At 37.8% G+C, this 17,072-nt stretch overlaps 1 protein-coding gene across 1 annotated transcript in view; it reads right to left on the bottom strand.

Annotated features, from left to right (window-relative positions):
* The window catches only part of LOC122729665 (RAB3A interacting protein), a 32,152-nt gene extending 15,877 nt beyond the window's left edge, over window positions 1–16,275 (bottom strand). The window contains 9 exon segments of the mRNA XM_043968636.1: window positions 3–39; window positions 3,714–3,809; window positions 15,377–15,445; window positions 15,447–15,487; window positions 15,490–15,531; window positions 15,534–15,634; window positions 16,009–16,166; window positions 16,169–16,224; window positions 16,227–16,275. Coding sequence (XP_043824571.1) covers window positions 3–39; window positions 3,714–3,809; window positions 15,377–15,445; window positions 15,447–15,487; window positions 15,490–15,531; window positions 15,534–15,634; window positions 16,009–16,166; window positions 16,169–16,224; window positions 16,227–16,257 — 631 coding nt within the window. The 5' untranslated portion in view covers window positions 16,258–16,275.
* Between the last annotated feature and the right edge of the window lie 797 nt (window positions 16,276–17,072).

Raw genomic sequence — 17,072 nt, 5'->3', positions numbered from 1 at the left:
CTGCTTGATATTAGCTTCTCTCACCATTTTATGAGCTTCCTACAAATGTGAATATAGTGCATAAATTTTGAATAAAAAAACTAAGATTTGTTTTTTGAAAAGGTTTTTAATTTACTTTTTACCTAAAGAAGGGTAAAATCTCAATGCTAACTATGGTATGATAAAGGCACTAATATTGAAAAGTATATTGGAAGAAAACACTTTGTCATCTTTTGGAATTAATGTGTAATTATGTACACAATATCGGGGGTATCATTTCTGGTGATGAAAATAGGTATCTCCTTTAGTAAGTAAAATATACCACTTGTACATCTCACATAAAAATAACAAGGTACAAGCATAACAAATAGATGCACAAAATTATGGGATCAATTTAACTAACTGAATAAATGTTAGGAATGAGAATATACCATAAATGTTATGGCCCAAGCATCAATTTTGCAGTTATATCACTTTCAATTAATTTTCACATATGGCACGTAGCATATGCATGCACAAAGAACAAGTAAAGACAAACACGTGAATAAGGATGTACTTATAGATATGAATCTGTTTAAAAGGCCTTAGTATGTTATGGTCTAACAGGTTCAGAAAATTATATAAGGTGACTTATGCATTTTGTGCATTGGAACTGAAGGCTTTTTAGTTTTTAATTAATAGGGTCTTCTTGTTTAGTACCCCAGATAAATCCCTCCATTTGCTCCCTTTCTTTAGTGTACTCACATTAAAAGTAAGACCTTGGTTCTGGTCCTAGTATGCCACAACCAGGAGTGAGACCCAGGACAAGGCAATTAAACTCTCTACGCTTCAGTTTCTTCACCTGTAAAATCATAGTACTGTTCTACGTACCCTCAGAAGGTATTATAAAGGCAAAATAATAATGTGATGCACAAAGTAGGCATTCAATAAATATTTCCTGAATGGATAAATAATAAACAAGAAACAGCTTTAGGGGAAAATAGCAAAATAATACACAAATTCAAATTACTAGCTATTTAAGGCTTTCAAGGAAGTATATTACAACCTTCTGTCTTATTAACATTACAACACTAGCTCTCTGCTTTTGTATGTCTATATATGTACACATATTAATACCAAAAATTAATCTTTAAAAAACGAATGCCTGGGGGCAGCTAGGTGGTGCAGTGGATATAGCACCGGCCCTGGATTCAGGAGTACCTGAGTTCAAATCCAACCTCGGACACTTGACACTTACTAGCTGTGTGACCCTGGGCAAGTCACTTAACCCCCACTGCCCCGCAAAAAACAAAAACAAAAACAAAAAAACGAATGCCTAAGGGGCAGCTAGGTGGTGCAGTGGATAAAGCACTAGCCCTCCATTCAGGAGGACCTTAGTTTAAATCCAGCCTCAGACACTTGACACTAGCTGTATTATTTACTAGCTGGGCAAGTCACTTAATCCTCATTGCCCCATGGGGGGTGGCGGTTGGGAGGGTGGGGGAGAGAAGCTAATGTCTACATTATAAGAAGTCTAAACAGTCACATAAATGGATCAATTGTTCACAACTATCTAAACTCTGAGGGAATTTATTACCTATCAATTTTTCTGACAAAATAGAATATATAAAAATATTTAAAATAAGGTACATATATATGCAAACTACTTGATAATAAATTAAAATAATTCATTGATCCCATTTTTTAAAATATAAAGACATTAGAAAGCCTCCAAGCAAGAGAAAAAATGAAGGAGATCACCAAAAAGATCTATAAAAATCTATTTATATTCATATGCGTTTTGGATACTATTTTCTTCACAATAGAAATAAATATTACAAATAATATAAGGTATTTACAAATTCCCATAAGTAACACATGATAAACAATAATAGTTATGAGAGTTTCATTGCCAAGAAGCATATAATACAATCACAGAGATGACACATTGTTATTTCTCTGCCATGGACACCTGCCCAAGTCACTCTGGAGAACCTAAAAAGAGGGAACATCTCACTTTCTCTAACACCCTCTCACCAACATCATATATTTCTAAGACACCCTAACCTAAATCCTGAGAAAAAGGTGTCACAACTGACCAGTTCCTTTAAGCACTGGGAACAAGTCAGTTTGCTAGTCTCAAAATTTAATTTCCTAACATTACATAGTTCCAATTGGTTTTTTTCTTCAATATTTATAGGTAGCAATTGTAGAATCTGCTTTGGTGAACTTTTTTTTTTTTTTCAAAATTATAACTTTGGGGCAGCTAGATGGCGCAGTGGATAGAGCACCGGCCCTGGATTCAGGAGTACCTGAGTTCAAATCCGGCCTCAGACACTTAACACTTACTAGCTGTGTGACCCTGGGCAAGTCACTTAACCCCAATTGCCCCTCAAAGAAAAAAAAAAAAAAGAAAAATTATAACTTTGTTTATAACAATAGTTTCATGCTGCTCTTTTTATTAAAAAAAAATCATAGTCATAGACCTTACTTTAAACTTCTCCCTTCCTATTTACTTAATTTACCTGCCTCTTGTGTTCTTTCAAGGACTTGCTAGTGTAATACAAGATGGCCTGGCTTAAGTACCTCTATTTTAAAAACTATCTCTTATTGTCTGTTCCAAATTGGATCCTCCTATGCCTAGAAAAACACTAACTGTTAAAGCCAATTGAATCTTAGTAACACTGTTTTATGACAAAATCTCTAAATTCGGACACTGGAGATAAATCTAGCTCATTAGTTATCTGGATCCTTTTGTACCTAAAGCTTTCTCTTCCAGTTTGTTGATGTATATGAGACATTTCGATTCTTTAAATCTCTTCCTGAAGAAGAAATGTCTCTCAACCTGGCTGACTATTGTTTGTTTTTTAATAAAAATTATGTACAATCTTGCCTAAGAAAATGGTATGATATATGATATAAGATAACTATAGAGGCAATCTGATAAACTAATTCATGCTAAAATGATAATGAATAGCAGCATAGTATAATTTCAAAGATAATGACTGAGGCATAATGCCTGCCCTAAGGTTGTCTGTCTCTCCAACGCTGAGAATTTGAGTCACTGTGCCATGTTTTGTTGTTGGTTTTTTGTTTTGTTTGTTTTTGCGGGGCAATGGGGGTTAAGTGATTTGCCCAGGGTCACACAGCTAACAAGTGTCAAGTGTCTGAGGTCGGATTTGAACTCAGGTCCTCCTGAATCCAAGGCTGGTGCTTTATCCACTGTGCCACCTAACTGCCCCAGTGTGGCATGTCAATGGAGAAGACACTTTTTAAGTCAAGCCATACTACCTAGGGAGCCACCTACTTTGCTCATGAAGGTCAAACAATCTTGTGACAACACCTCTCTCTAGTGCTATCAGGTTAATCCTCCACAAAAGTAGTAATAGGTTCTAACAGAATGACATGGAGGTATTTCTGGACTTCCCAAAGGCTGTACCAGTGTTTCATAAGTTGGAAAGGCAACAGATACGAGCCTGGCAATGCAGAAGACATTTGCTGTCAGAGGAAAAGTCTGGCTAAGTCCAGACAGGCCCATTACAAGATGGCTGAGCAAAAGGTGATGAATTTTTTTGGCCACAGCCATTCGTTATGGTCTATTAATATACCTAAGGATGATGACTTTTAAAAATTGTAAATTTTAGAAGTGTAAATTCTTAGCATTACCTCCTGAGCAAATTTCTACCAACAAATAAATGCATCATAACCAACAGAACATACAATTTCTTTTACAAAGTAACTAAAAAGTGGCTAACCTCAAACAGACTAGCTGTGAGTTCTTCCAATTCTTGTCCCAGCTGATCTCGGACTTTTGAAAGCCTCTCACATTCTTCATCTTTTAGTTTCAGTTCCTATGAGAAATAAGAAAGTTTCATATGCTTAGAAATGAAATTGAACATGAGAAATTCTGATTTTTCCCCCCTATTTCCTCTGCTGAAGCTCTACTCCAGCTGAGGATTCTCAAGGTTCTAACATCAGAACACAAGTTCTGTCAAGTTCTCCTAAAGCTGAAAAGATTTTATGCCTGTGACTGGTGAGCAGACTCCATGACCTTGTCCAAAGACCAAATTCAGAGCAGGGTTTGGTGCTAGAATCTGGTTGGCCATTGCGTAACAAGTGAGCAGAAGGAAACAAAAGCACAAAATGGCCTTCAGTGACAGACAGCCTCCTCTAACTCTTGCAGTGATAGAGTTAGAGGGCGCTAATAATCAAATAGTATAGAGCACTTACTGATAATTTTTAACTCAATGGTCTTACCGTGTGGTTTCTGTCCAATGACCAAGCTACATACTCCTTATGAACTGAACTACATCCATACTGATGGCCAGTTTCAATATAAATTAAATCAGAGGGACAGCTAGGTGGCACAGTGGATAAAGCACTGGTCTTGGATTCAGGAGGACCTGAGTTCAAATCCAGCCTCAGACACTTGACACTTACTAGCTATGTGACCCTGGGCAAGTCAATTAACCCTCATTGCCCAGCAAATTAAATAAATGAATGAATGAATAAATAAACAAATAAATAAGTGAATAGATTAATAATTAATTAAATCAGAAACTGTAAATACAATGCAAACAGAAGGGTTGAAGACAGATATATTATGTGTCCCAAAGAAATAAGAAACACTAGATATTGGTCATTGGCTTTAAGAGTACTTCATGATGAGTATAAACAAATAGACCACTTTTATCAAAGTGGCTTGTATGACGTCTAAAGTATTTAAAGCAGTAATTACAGTAGTAGAAAAATACTAAAGACTATGGCCTCCCCACCCAAAACTATCCTGCATTTATTTTGTATACATTTTGTTTGCATACTTAAATATGTACACATTGTCTCCCTGATAGAATACAAGCTCCATGAAGACAAGCTGTTTCATTCTTGTCTTTATATCTCGGAAGGCCTAACACAAATGCCTGGTTATAATGGGCCCTTAATAGACAATTGTTGATTTGAATAATTTAGCAAGAGTCTCCAAACTAATTCACTATATACTTTGATACTCTGTGACTTCAGAGTGAAAGTAGATAGTAGACATAAGGAAGAGTGGTGAAACTATATTGGAAATTATGTTTGGGGAATAAGAAATAAATTAGGCCAATGACTGACAGGACTCAGAAGCCTAATCCAATTTACCAAGAACATTTCTTCAGGAAGAAAACTGGAAAACACCCTAGTAATAGATTGAGAGCACAATCATCATAAAATCAAGAATCCTACAATTAAGACAGGAAATGATTAGTTAAAGAAACAACAGTCAGACAAGAAACAGTTGTGTGTCATCAGAACCACATTTAACATAGTGCCTGGCAGAGGAGGCACTTAATCAATAATGCTAGCTGACTGAAAACAGTCAAAGTTTAAAAAAAAATTGGAAGGACAAAGGTAAGAAGATGACACTGCATTCAACCTACATTTGTACCAAAACAACCTGATCACGACAAAGTCAACTTCAGGAAATGGGAAAAGGAAAAAAGTAAAGGCTTTGATTCCTATTACTGTATTACTAGAGAAGTTTAAATGACACAGAACACTCATCACAAGAAAGACCTTGGAAACTGCCTTAGCCAGCAAACATTACATTTCTAAGTAGAAAAGTAGAAGTCAAAATCAATTTAGACTTAAGAGAATAAATTCAGGGGGCAGCTAGGTGGTGCAGTGGATAAAGCACCAGGCCTAGATTCAGAAGGACCTGAATTCAAATCCGTCTTCAAACACTTGACACTTACTAGCTGTGTGACCCCTGGGCAAGTCACTTAACCCCTCACTGCCCCAGAGAGAGAGAGAATAAATTCATTTGTGAAAGAAAGGAAGGAAGGAGGGAAGGAGGGAGGGAAACAAACAACAAGAAAGAAAAAAGCAAGAAAGAAACTATAAAGGAAGATGTCAGACAAAAAGAAAATTAGCCTATGTAATGATTGGAATGTCGCCACCTGCTGGAGACTTACTGTAGGAAAGCTCCAACATGAGGAGGAGGGCCTCTGAGGGCAGGACCATGTGGCTTTTCCTGGGCATCAGGAAGTGACTTTGGCTTGTGGGAGGAAGAAGGGGGAGGCTGGCACACTGGCTTGCTCTCTTTCCTGAGGACTCTGGTGGAGAAGGCAGCTAGAAATGCGCTCTCCCTTTAAAACATAGATGAATCTAGGCCTTTCTCTCTCTCGTCACCAAATTCTTATTCTCCTTAATAAATACTTAAAAGTCTAAACTATTGCTAAAGCTTATAATTTATTGGCAACCACTCGTTAGATATTTTAGACAGTATAGCTACAATTTTAGACCCATAGACCTACAAGGTTGGCATAAGGGACAACTAAAGCAATTATTTTCAAATTACACATAAATGAGCTTCAATATTAAATAGAATTACCCAAATATAAAATGCAATCAATTCTCATGGACAATAAGAGTAGAACCTTCACACATATATGTGCTCATATGAGATTAGGATCATAGTACAGAAGATTATGCCAGAAAGAGGGGCAAGAACTAATCAAATGCATATTTTTTAAAAATCCATGGTGGGGGCAGCTAAGTGGCACAGTGGATAGAGCACTGGCCATGGAGTCAGGAGGACCTGAGTTCAAATCCGGCCTCAGACACTTAACACTTATTAGCTGTGTGACCCTGGACAAGTACTTAACCCCAATTGCCTCACCAAAACAAAACAACAACAAAAATCCATGGTGAAGACAACACAATTTTTAAAGGTATGAAAGGGATCCCAAACAACAAAACAAAACTCGTGACCTAAAAGACATCAGCAACTATTAAATTACATGCCTTCTTTCTCCTATCTTTATGAAAATCATTTATCTCTATTGGTGATATAAGAAAGTAAGAGACAAGGATTTAAAGTCTATTTTCTATATCTTTATAATCACATAATTGAATAAGAGCAATAGAGAATCTAAAATCCCACTATGTTTATTGAATTTTAAAAAATCATTTGCCTCAGGGCAAAATGGAGTCTTAAAGGCTCTTGTCAAACCAGGCATCTCCTACTTGTAAATTAAAATCACATAAGACTACACCAGAAGTCACAACTAAAATAACTTTGTTCAATCATCTGCTGAAGAGTAGCATTAAGTATTAAAGAGGGAAATATGTTCAAATTCACTATCATCCTGATAGTACACAGCTGACATTCTGCATCAAGTCCAAAAACAAAGATTCCTGTTTAATGATGGCAAGGTTCTTTCTCTAAATACTATTTGCATACCACATTCTTCTAACTGCAATGAACAAGTGAACAGTTAAAGAAAAGATTCTCTTCTCATGAAATCCATAGACATTCAAGAGATGGGCATACTTGTCTACGCAGGAGAAACATGGAAATTCCTATAAGCAGCTGGACACAAAGCCTCCAGCAAAGTGGTTCTCAAAGGGTGCTTGGGCAGCCAGTTTAATTAGGGGTACTGTGAGATTCTGGATCTTAAGCACATTACAGAAGAAGAGTCGGATGCCAGTGAATAACTGAACAACAAATGGGGGGAAATGCCACACAGGATGAGAAGGCATACATACATGTTTTGCAATCAACATGACTGCAGATGTGCCCACCTCCATGAGACCACAGAGCCACTGAAATACACCATTCTTTCAAAGAACACATGTTCCAAGACACCTGTGATCACTGTTGATCGTTTATTCATTGTGGCCATTTAAATTCTGTTGACTACAAAAGCAGAGATGGTTCAGTGAACAATGTTGTGACAGACAACTAATACACAGAGCGCTGAACTAAGCAATCCGCAAGACTTGAGTTTCAATCTGGCCCTGGACACTTATTAGCTATGTGACTTTGGGCAAGTCACTTAAACTCTGCCTCCCTCATCTGTAAAATGAGATACCCCAGAGGGAGCATATACCAGTTTCTCTGTTAATGGGGCATTTATAGATCATTTATAGTTCACAAAGTTTTGTTTTGAGATTGCAAAAATCAGCAATAGTGTCTTATCCCAAAAAAACCCTTTAATATTGATTCTATATAAGATATCAAGTGCCCACTTAGAAAATATTTAAGAAAAGATCAAATATATCTTAAGAATAACCTTGGTATATCAAAGGAAGGATGACTTCAAAGACAGCTGTTATTCATTGGATCTTTTTCAAAAAATGTCCCTAGTAAGAGGTACTTTATGCCCTCCCCTTAATAAAAAAAAAGCAGGGGAGAATATTACAGTGTGGAGCCCAATAGCAATCTTTAAATGTTGCTAGTTGCATAACCAATGTCATATGTTAAATATCATGATCATTAGTCAATGTTGGAAGGGTTGCTGAAAGATAGGAACACTAATGCATTGTTGGTGGAACCATAAAAGGGTCCAATCAATCTAAAAAAGCAACTTGGAATTTTGCAAATAAAGTGGTTAAAATATCCATGTCCTTTGCACCACATGCTCAAAAACATGGATATGTCTTTTTGTGGTAGCAAAGGGAAGTTTCAACTGATTTTGGAAAGGCTAAATAAACTGTGATGCATGAATGATACGAAATATTGCCATACTGTAAGAAACAACGAACACAATAAAGAGAAGCATGAACTGATGCAAAGTTAAGGAAGCAAAGCCAGAAAAACAAAATGCACAACAATCACAACAAAAGAAATGGAAAGAACCAAAACATCTGAAACAGAACCTTGTAAATTAAAGAGGAAAGCTGGCCCCCAAAGGAGAGGGAGAAGACAGCATGTCTCACTATTCTGTGCAAGCAGAAGACTGTGGTGTTTCTTCCTCTTTAAAAATAAAAAGTCTTTGTTATAAAGGATGGTTCTCTGGGAGGAAGAGAGGAAGGTTCGGGGGAATTTATGCGATATAAGTAAAAAGACCTGTTTCTCCTAAAACACTGCTCTGAATTAGCATGGTCAAGGAGACACCACACTGGTAGTGTTAGGGCCAGCAAGTAAAGCGACCTATCCTGCCTCCAGTACCACAATGCCCCACTAATAAAAAGCACTGGTTAAAAAAGCACTGAAGTAGTTAAATGTCAGACAATAAAAGAACTAGCCCCTCTTTTCCTTTCCCCGATTTTTTAATGTCACAAAACGATAGCTTTTTACTCTACCCTCTCCCTCTGGATATCACCCAAAATGGATGAATTTTATTTAAAGTGTAAAATCAAACACCGCCCTTAACATCTCCCTTGATATTAGAAAAAAGATCAAATTACCCTAAATGTCTCATGAAGATTTGTGCTTCAACACATTTCTTCCAACGATTTATTTTTCAAGTTATTTATGCCCGGTTCCAATTCTTAAATAAGTAAACAGGTGCCATGCTGAACACTCACTCTCAAATATACCAGGGACTTTAACGGGCATAAGAAGTAAATTGATCTCCAAACCTCCACCCTACAATTCAAGACAGGTTCTTTAGCTGGCGTGATATGTACAAGTAAATGTACAAGTAAAAATGAATCACTACGCCCAAATATATGTACAGAGCCCTAATTTCTCTCCCAACTCACTTAACCTTACTGCCAACTGAACTCCTCCACTTGAATATCCCTTAGGTGTTCCAAACTCAATACGTCCCCAAAGAACTCATATTTATCTAATCTCCTTCTGTCAAAAGTTATCATTCCACTAACTTACTTTCCTTATTTCTGCTGAAAATCACTGAAACAAAGGCTCTGTGCTAGTGTTGACTCACAAACCTGAACAGCTTGGGTCCGCAGGGGGCAGTTATATACTTCTTCACTCAGGGTTCTTGGAACAACCCTGAAGGGCTAAGGGTGCTTATTACTCTGTTGGTGAGCCTCTATCCAGGGGGTTCTCACTGTCAATTTCATTAACCAGTGTGCCCTTTCCCTCAGTTTAATAGTTATTATCTTCAGCAAACCTACTGAAGGGTGTCTGGCAAAATTCAAAGACCTAATTTTTTTTTCTTTCTTTTTTTTTTTTTTGACAAGGCAATGAGGGTTAAGTGCTCAGGGTCACACAGGTAGTAAGTGTCAAGTGTCTGAGGCTGGATTTGAACTCAGGTCTTCCTGAAGCAGGGCTTTATCCAGTACCACCTAGCTGCCCCCAAAGACCTAACTTCTGAAGAGCACGCCAGTGATTCAGGGAAGTTCAGCATTACTCTCTTTGAATGCCTTTCCCAGTGAGGTGCCATACTTCATAAACATTCAAGAAATAAGCATTCTTTGATGCTTCTAATATATCATGATACAATTTAATGAATAAACATAATTTTATAAAGTTCTGACAGATTAACTAACTATCTGGGTACTTACCTTCCCCAAGACAAAGCAATAAGGAAAGGGCGAGAGGGAAGGAGAAGAAAAACAAGCCTCCCATCTCAAAGAGAAAGTCCTGATTACTATAGAGTTCTCAAGTATGTGAGAGTTGTTCCCGCAGGAATTAAGAACCTGGGATCACCAAGAAGCTCCTCACTCACTGAGATTGGATGATATTTGTATAGCAACACTGATCTCCTTGGCTCCGAGGGTTTGGGGTTGGGGTACATCCCCTCCCTCCTCTTCCTGCAGAAGAACTCTCCTGCTCTGGGCTCAGTTAGGTACCAAATCCTAAAACAAACCAGCACTGGGTCCAGTGGGACAAGGGTCTTTCCCCAAAGGCTGCAGAGAGATCAAGATGCTAAGGACTGAAAAAATTATCATCAGATCACTGGTAACTTTGGAGACAGTCGATTTAGTTGAATAATGAGGTCAGAAGCCAGAATATAGTTTAAAAGAGTTGAGAAGAGAAGTGGCGGCATCTATTGTAAACAGCCTGGACTGCACAGCCACACTGTGGCCTGTGGCTCTTCAAGGTGCTGATCCATGGTCGTATGCAACTGGTGGAAGCCTACAACTCAGGGATTTTAGTCACAATGGGTAGAGGAGATAAGAGATAAGAGCTAGTGGCAATAGACAAATCAAGTGAGTAATTTTTGAGGACAGGAGAGGCATGGCCATGTTTATAGGCAGTAGGAAAGTAACCAATAGACAAGAAAAGATTGAAAATAAGTGAGGGAGCAGGGATGATAGAGGGGGCAATGTGCTGAAGTAGATGGGATGGAATATGGACAGAGATTTACCTTGGTAAGGAGAAGGGTCACCTCTTCATGGAAATAGGTCAAGATAGGGAACGATTTGGTAGGTTTAGTTAATTCAAAATGGCTATTCATCCCAGCATCTCCCTTTTTTTCTCCTCCTCTCCTTCTCTTTCCTGTTCTTTTTCCCTTTATCCTACTAAAGCATTAATTATATTATGGCAGGACAAAATCAGTATCCTTTGCTTATTTTGATCCACCCCATAACACACACCGATCTAGCACAGTATTTTATACACAGCAGGCATTCAATGACTGATAAAGATTTTTTCTACCTTAACCAGTCATCTAAAAAACATACTTCACTTCTTTTGTCACTGGTTGAATAAAAGTTCATAGTTATTGCTCTTAATGCTTCATAATGGAGATAGACATACATTTCCCTGTCAGAGAAGGGGAAAGTAAAATAATGGACACGCTTTTAATTTTTACTTAAGCAGTCCCTCAGTTGTTATCTATGCATCAGTATCCCAGGGCAAAAAAGAAAAGATTTTTAGAGCATGAATGATGTTTTCAGACTAGAAAATCTTCAACAGTTAACAAGCCTAGGGGCAGCTAGGTAGCCGCAGTGGCTAGAGCACCGGCCCTGGAGTCAGGAGGACCTGAGTTCAAATCCAGCCTCAGACACTTAACACTTACTAGCTGTGCGACCCTGGGCAAGTCACTTAACCCCAACTGCCTCACTAAAAAAAACGAAAAAAAGAAAAAAAAGTTAACAAGCTAGTAAGACTGTGTATGAAGGGAGCAGCTAGGTGGCACAGTGGAATAAAGCAGCGGTCCCAGATTCAGGAGGACCCGAGTTCAAATCCTGCTTTCAGATATTTGACACTTACTAGCTGTATGACCCTGGGCAAATCACTTAACCCTCATTGCCCTGCAAAAATAATAATAATAATAATAGTAATAAAAAGAAAGTTTAAAAAAAGACTGTATGAAATGTTTAAGGTACAACAATGAAAGGCCTCTTGGACAGGGATGGCAGATAATGACAATAAACATCAAAGAGCAGCATGGTCCTATGTGTACAGTGTGAGAATAGGTTATATTCAAAATGTCTTAGGCATTAAAGAGTTTAGGTTATTGGAAAGGTTATGATGAAGGTGGGAAAGATCAAGGAAGGAACAGAAGAAAAGAAAAAAGTAGGAGCTTCAGTGAATGGAACAAGGATAACATATTGGAGAGACAGGACATGGCTCCTCAACTCTTTTTTTTTTTTTTTTTTGGCCTTCACTTTCTCCTTCAAAGAGAATAATACTTAGACCGGGAAGAACAGAATAAAAACAGGGAGCTGACCATGAACGCATCATTACTAGGGTAACATCAAACAAATCCTTTTTTTCTGGACATGGTGAGTCAAGGGGATGCCATCCACATAGTACATCTGTAACTCAGCAAAGCATGTGACAAGGACTTTAATAATACCTTGTGGACAAAATGGAGAGATTGGGGTAGATAATGTCACAGTTATTGAATCCTAACTGTTGGTATGACCATATCCAAAAAGTAGCGATTAAGGAATGGATTCATATCAACTGGAAGGAAGTCACAAGTCTAGTGCATTGAGATCAGTTCTGACTTCAATTGGCCCATTTTTATCAGTGCTTTCAATGAAGGCACAGAGAGCATATTTATCAAACATGCAGATGACACAAAGGTGGGGTGGGAGATAATTATCAGGTTGGATGACAGAAGCAGGATCCAAAAAACATCTTGATAGTTTATAATGATGGGCTAAATTGAAGGAGATGAACTGTAATTAGGGACAAACGTAAATCAAGTACTACAGCTGAGTTGAAAAATCAAACCACAGAGGGAAAGGAAAGAGGAGGCACTGATATCCAACGTGCATGTGAAAAAGACCAGGAGATTTAGAATACAAACTCAGTATTATTCCACAATGTTGTGCAATAGGCAAAAAAAACCCAAAAAACAAAAAAAAAAAGTTAAAATAATATGCAGAATAAGGGATGTGAAAGTGCTATTGAAATCCCTGCTCTGACCAGATACATCTGGAATCAAATGCTCTGATCAAAGTCACCTTTTGGAAAGAATGCTGAGAAATCCTGAATGTTGGTCCCAAGCAAGCTCATCAGGAGAGTGAAGGTTCGGTTGAAGGAAGACAGAGTGGCAGAGTAAAAAGTCCTGGGCATGGAGGCAGGAAGACCAAGATTCAAATCCCACCTCTGACACTTAGTCCTGTGACCCAGGCGCAAGACAGTTAACCTCATACATTCAGTTTCCTTGTTTGCAACTTTGGGACAATATCTTTTTTCCTTAAATTAAATTTTATTTGTGAATACTAATTTTTACCTCACAGCATTGCTGTGAAGTTCAAATAAGTGAAGCATGAACTTTAAAAAGCATTAACATAAATATGCTATTCGTAAAAATTAGTGTGTCGGGGGCAGCTAGGTGGCGCAGTGGATGAAGCACTGGCCCTGGATTCAGGAGGACCTGAGTTCACATCTGGCCTCAAGACACTTGATGCTTACTAGCTGTGTGACCCTGGGCAAGTCACTTACCCCTCACTGCCTGCAAAAAAAAAGAAAGAAAAGAAAAAAAATTAGTGTGTTGAAGACCAGAGAAAAAAACAGGATATAGAGTAGGCATGACTTTTTTCAATCAATAACAGTTGGACTAGATTACCTCCTGATGTACCTTCCAACCCTCGGAAGCTGTGATTCTATAATTTTTAAAAATGTTCTCTCCATCCCTGTATTTAAGAATCGATTTAGATAAAGCTACTGAAAAAGATTATGAATTCTAATGGACAGGAATATTCTTATATTAGGTATATTAGGATTCAACATTTGGGACTAGTAATATCATCGATGCATGACCTCCAACCAAAGTGGGTAGACAGACGGACCTAAATGATGTATTGACTTGAGACGAAGGACCTAAGATTTAACCAGCATAGGATGTCCCCCTTCTCTGACAGGGATTGAAACCTTATCCTAACTGACAGTTTTAGAGTAGCCTAAGGCTCAGAAAGCTTCAGAGACTTTTTTCCTAAGATCATACAATTCATGAGCTAACAAAGTTTGAGAACAGAATTCAGATGTCCAGTGTTCTTTCCACCATTCCAGAAAATAGCAAATACAACTATCTCACACATTTTTTTTTAAAGAATTGGGGGTGGGGGGGGGAACTAGGTGGTAAAGTGGATAGAGCACCAGCCCTGGATTCAGGAGAACCTGAGTTCAAATCCGGCCTCAGACCCTTGACACTTACTAGCTGTGTGACCCTGGGCAAGTCACTTAACCCCAATTGCCTCACAGAAAGAAAGAAAGGGAGAAAGCAGAAAGGGAGGAAGAAAGGGAGAAAGAAAGGGAGGAAGAAGGGAGAAAGAAAGGGAGAAGAAAGGGAGAAAGAAAGGGAGAAAGAAAGGAGAAGAAAGGGAAGAAAGAAAGAAGAAAGAAAGAAAGAAAAGAAAGAAAGAAAGAAAGCAAAGAAGAAAGAAAGAAAGAAAAGAAAGAAGACAGAAAGAAAAGAAAGAAAGAAAGAAGAAAGAAGAGAAGAAAGAGAGAAGAGAAAGAGAGAAAGAAAGAAGAGAGAAAGAGAAAAAGAAAGAAAGAGAGAAAGAAAGAGAGGAAAGAAAGAGAGGAAGAAAGGAAGGGAGGGAGGAAGGAAGGAAGGAAGGAAGGAAGGAAGGAAGGAAGGAAGGAAGGAAGGAAGGAAGGAAGGAAGGAAGGAAGGAAGGAAGGAAGGAAGGAAGGAAGGAAGGAAGGGAGGAAGGGAGGAAGGGAGGAAGGGGAGGAAGGGAGGAATGGAGGAAGGGAGGAAGGAGGGGAAAAATCTAAAATCAAAGTAAGAAATTAGTGTCCATGAGGAAAGAAGCTAGAACTATTAAATCTGATCATTAATGAAAACTATGGGGACAATCTATTGAATCTATATAATCATAAAATATGGAAACCAACTTAGGAACAAATGTTTACTCATAACATAAAAGAATCTTAAATAGTAAAAGTAGATGGAAGCAGATTATTAAGGAAAGTTGCCATGCAAGTTCTAAAAATCTCAAATCATTTTGAACACTGAAAAAGAACTTTTAAAAATCCTCAGATCTAAGGAACTAAGACTGAAACAGTTCTACAATTCTCTGACCAACTGAGCCCACACCACATGAATATTTGCTCAATCAAGTGGGAGTAATCTTTCTGTAACGTCCAGGTCTGACAGATCAAGTTGGTTTGAGGTCCTCCCAAATACTGTCCACCGAGTACAAAGATAATGGATACGTACAAGACTATACTGACTTCTCTTTGTGAAACATCCGTCACCTTGTCCCCCCACTCATCAACATAAACAATTGAGAGTACTCTATCTAAGAAAAAAGGATAGATTTTTTTCCTTACCCTCTGAGCTTTTGCAAGTTCTTCTTTTAATCTTTCATAGCCCTTTTCCCTCACTTCTAGAACAGATGGGGCTCCGTAAACGAGACAGACTGTCAGTACTCAATCCCAGAAGTCATCATTGCCATCAGAAATATCTGTTATCGTGGCATCCTGCAAAACTCTCTCTCGGCACTGTTGCCATCCTTTCTGAATGGCAGTTTGGTTGAACCAGTTGTGACTCCAGAGGCAGAACAAGGTACTGAGTCTGCAATATGGAAGCTGTAAGGAAAAAAAATAACAATTAAACACACAAAAATAACATGTCCTCATATTGTGAGCAGTAAAATACAGTAACACTAGAATTCAGCTAATATATTTGCATATAAATTTGTAAATTACACCAGATAATTCTCTATTCTTTAAATCAGACTTTGGCATTAAATTCAGTTTGCTGCAGAACCAGATTTAACAAAATAAATAAAAATATAGTACACCAGATGTTAATTTGTTATTTTCTGAGTAAATATGCAGCCCACTTCTCTATTTGAGTTTGATACTATTGCTTTAGGTAACACAAATCTAAAATGTCTATCTAAAGACTGTCCTTGTATTTTATAAAAGCTGTAATACAAAAAATGTTTTTTCTTACCTACCTAATGCCTGATATTTCTCCACAATTTAGATGTCTAGGAGATGAATAAACAGGCTGTGTAGGAAGGTCAGAAACATCTAATGTGTTGGGCTGAACAGGTGTTGCGCATAGAGGATAATGGCCGGTAGATAACGCCTTCGGTGAGGTAGCTTTGCTCCTGAGTTGCTGGCTCTATATACACTAAGACGATCTGGTGAAGTAGGAGAAGCTAGGTTGATTCATGGAAACCTTCCAAGGGGTCATTAGCCATAGTAAAAGCCTCATTATATAACACCCTAAAAAAAAAAGCAGGTAGTTAGCATTAAAATAAATACACATTTTCATCTGAATAAAATTATAAAGATCAAACAAAAACAGACACTCAACTTAATATTTAAGCTACGAAGAATTGAAAAAATAAAAGACAAGATTTTCTGATTTTTTTTAAGCAACAATAACCTGAAAGAGATGGTAGCTACATTTTCCTACTAAAGTGAATACCAAGGGGGCAGCTAGGTGGCCCAGTGGATAAGCACCAACCGTGGATTCAGGAAGACCTGAGTTCAAATCCAGCCTCAGACACTTGACACTTATTAGATGTGTGACCTGGCAAGTCACTTAACCTCATTGCCCCGCAAAGAAAAAGAAAAAGAAAAAGAAAGTAAACACCAAATAAGTTAATGGAGTAAAACAAAGAGAAACAAAACAGAATACTACTGGCTTTGCTATCATATATAACCATGGCCAAGTCAATTAAACTATTATGCAAGTGTTTCCCCATCTGCAAAATAAAATAGCTGCCCCCAAACCAAAATGTTTTAAGCTTCCTGAGAACTAAAGAGTATATCACAAGTTTTTAGTGTAAAGATCCAAAGTAAAAAATAATAGCAATGCTATTCAACAAATTTAAGATTCTTGCTTCTCAAGGTTATGGTGGGAATAGTGTCTTTTACATTTAGGTACATCAAATTTTCCTTATATAATCATATAAATATATAGTAAACATGCAACAGCAGGAAAGAAGAGGAACCAAAATCCCAAAGGGGCAGACAGGAGAATTTTTCAAGTAAGTCATTTGAGTGTCTC

This window comes from Dromiciops gliroides, chromosome 5 (assembly GCF_019393635.1).
Source record: "Dromiciops gliroides isolate mDroGli1 chromosome 5, mDroGli1.pri, whole genome shotgun sequence".
NCBI classification, from domain to species: domain Eukaryota; kingdom Metazoa; phylum Chordata; class Mammalia; order Microbiotheria; family Microbiotheriidae; genus Dromiciops; species Dromiciops gliroides.
Note: the sequence above shows the minus strand (reverse complement) of the source record. Positions and strands in the feature narration are given on the sequence as shown.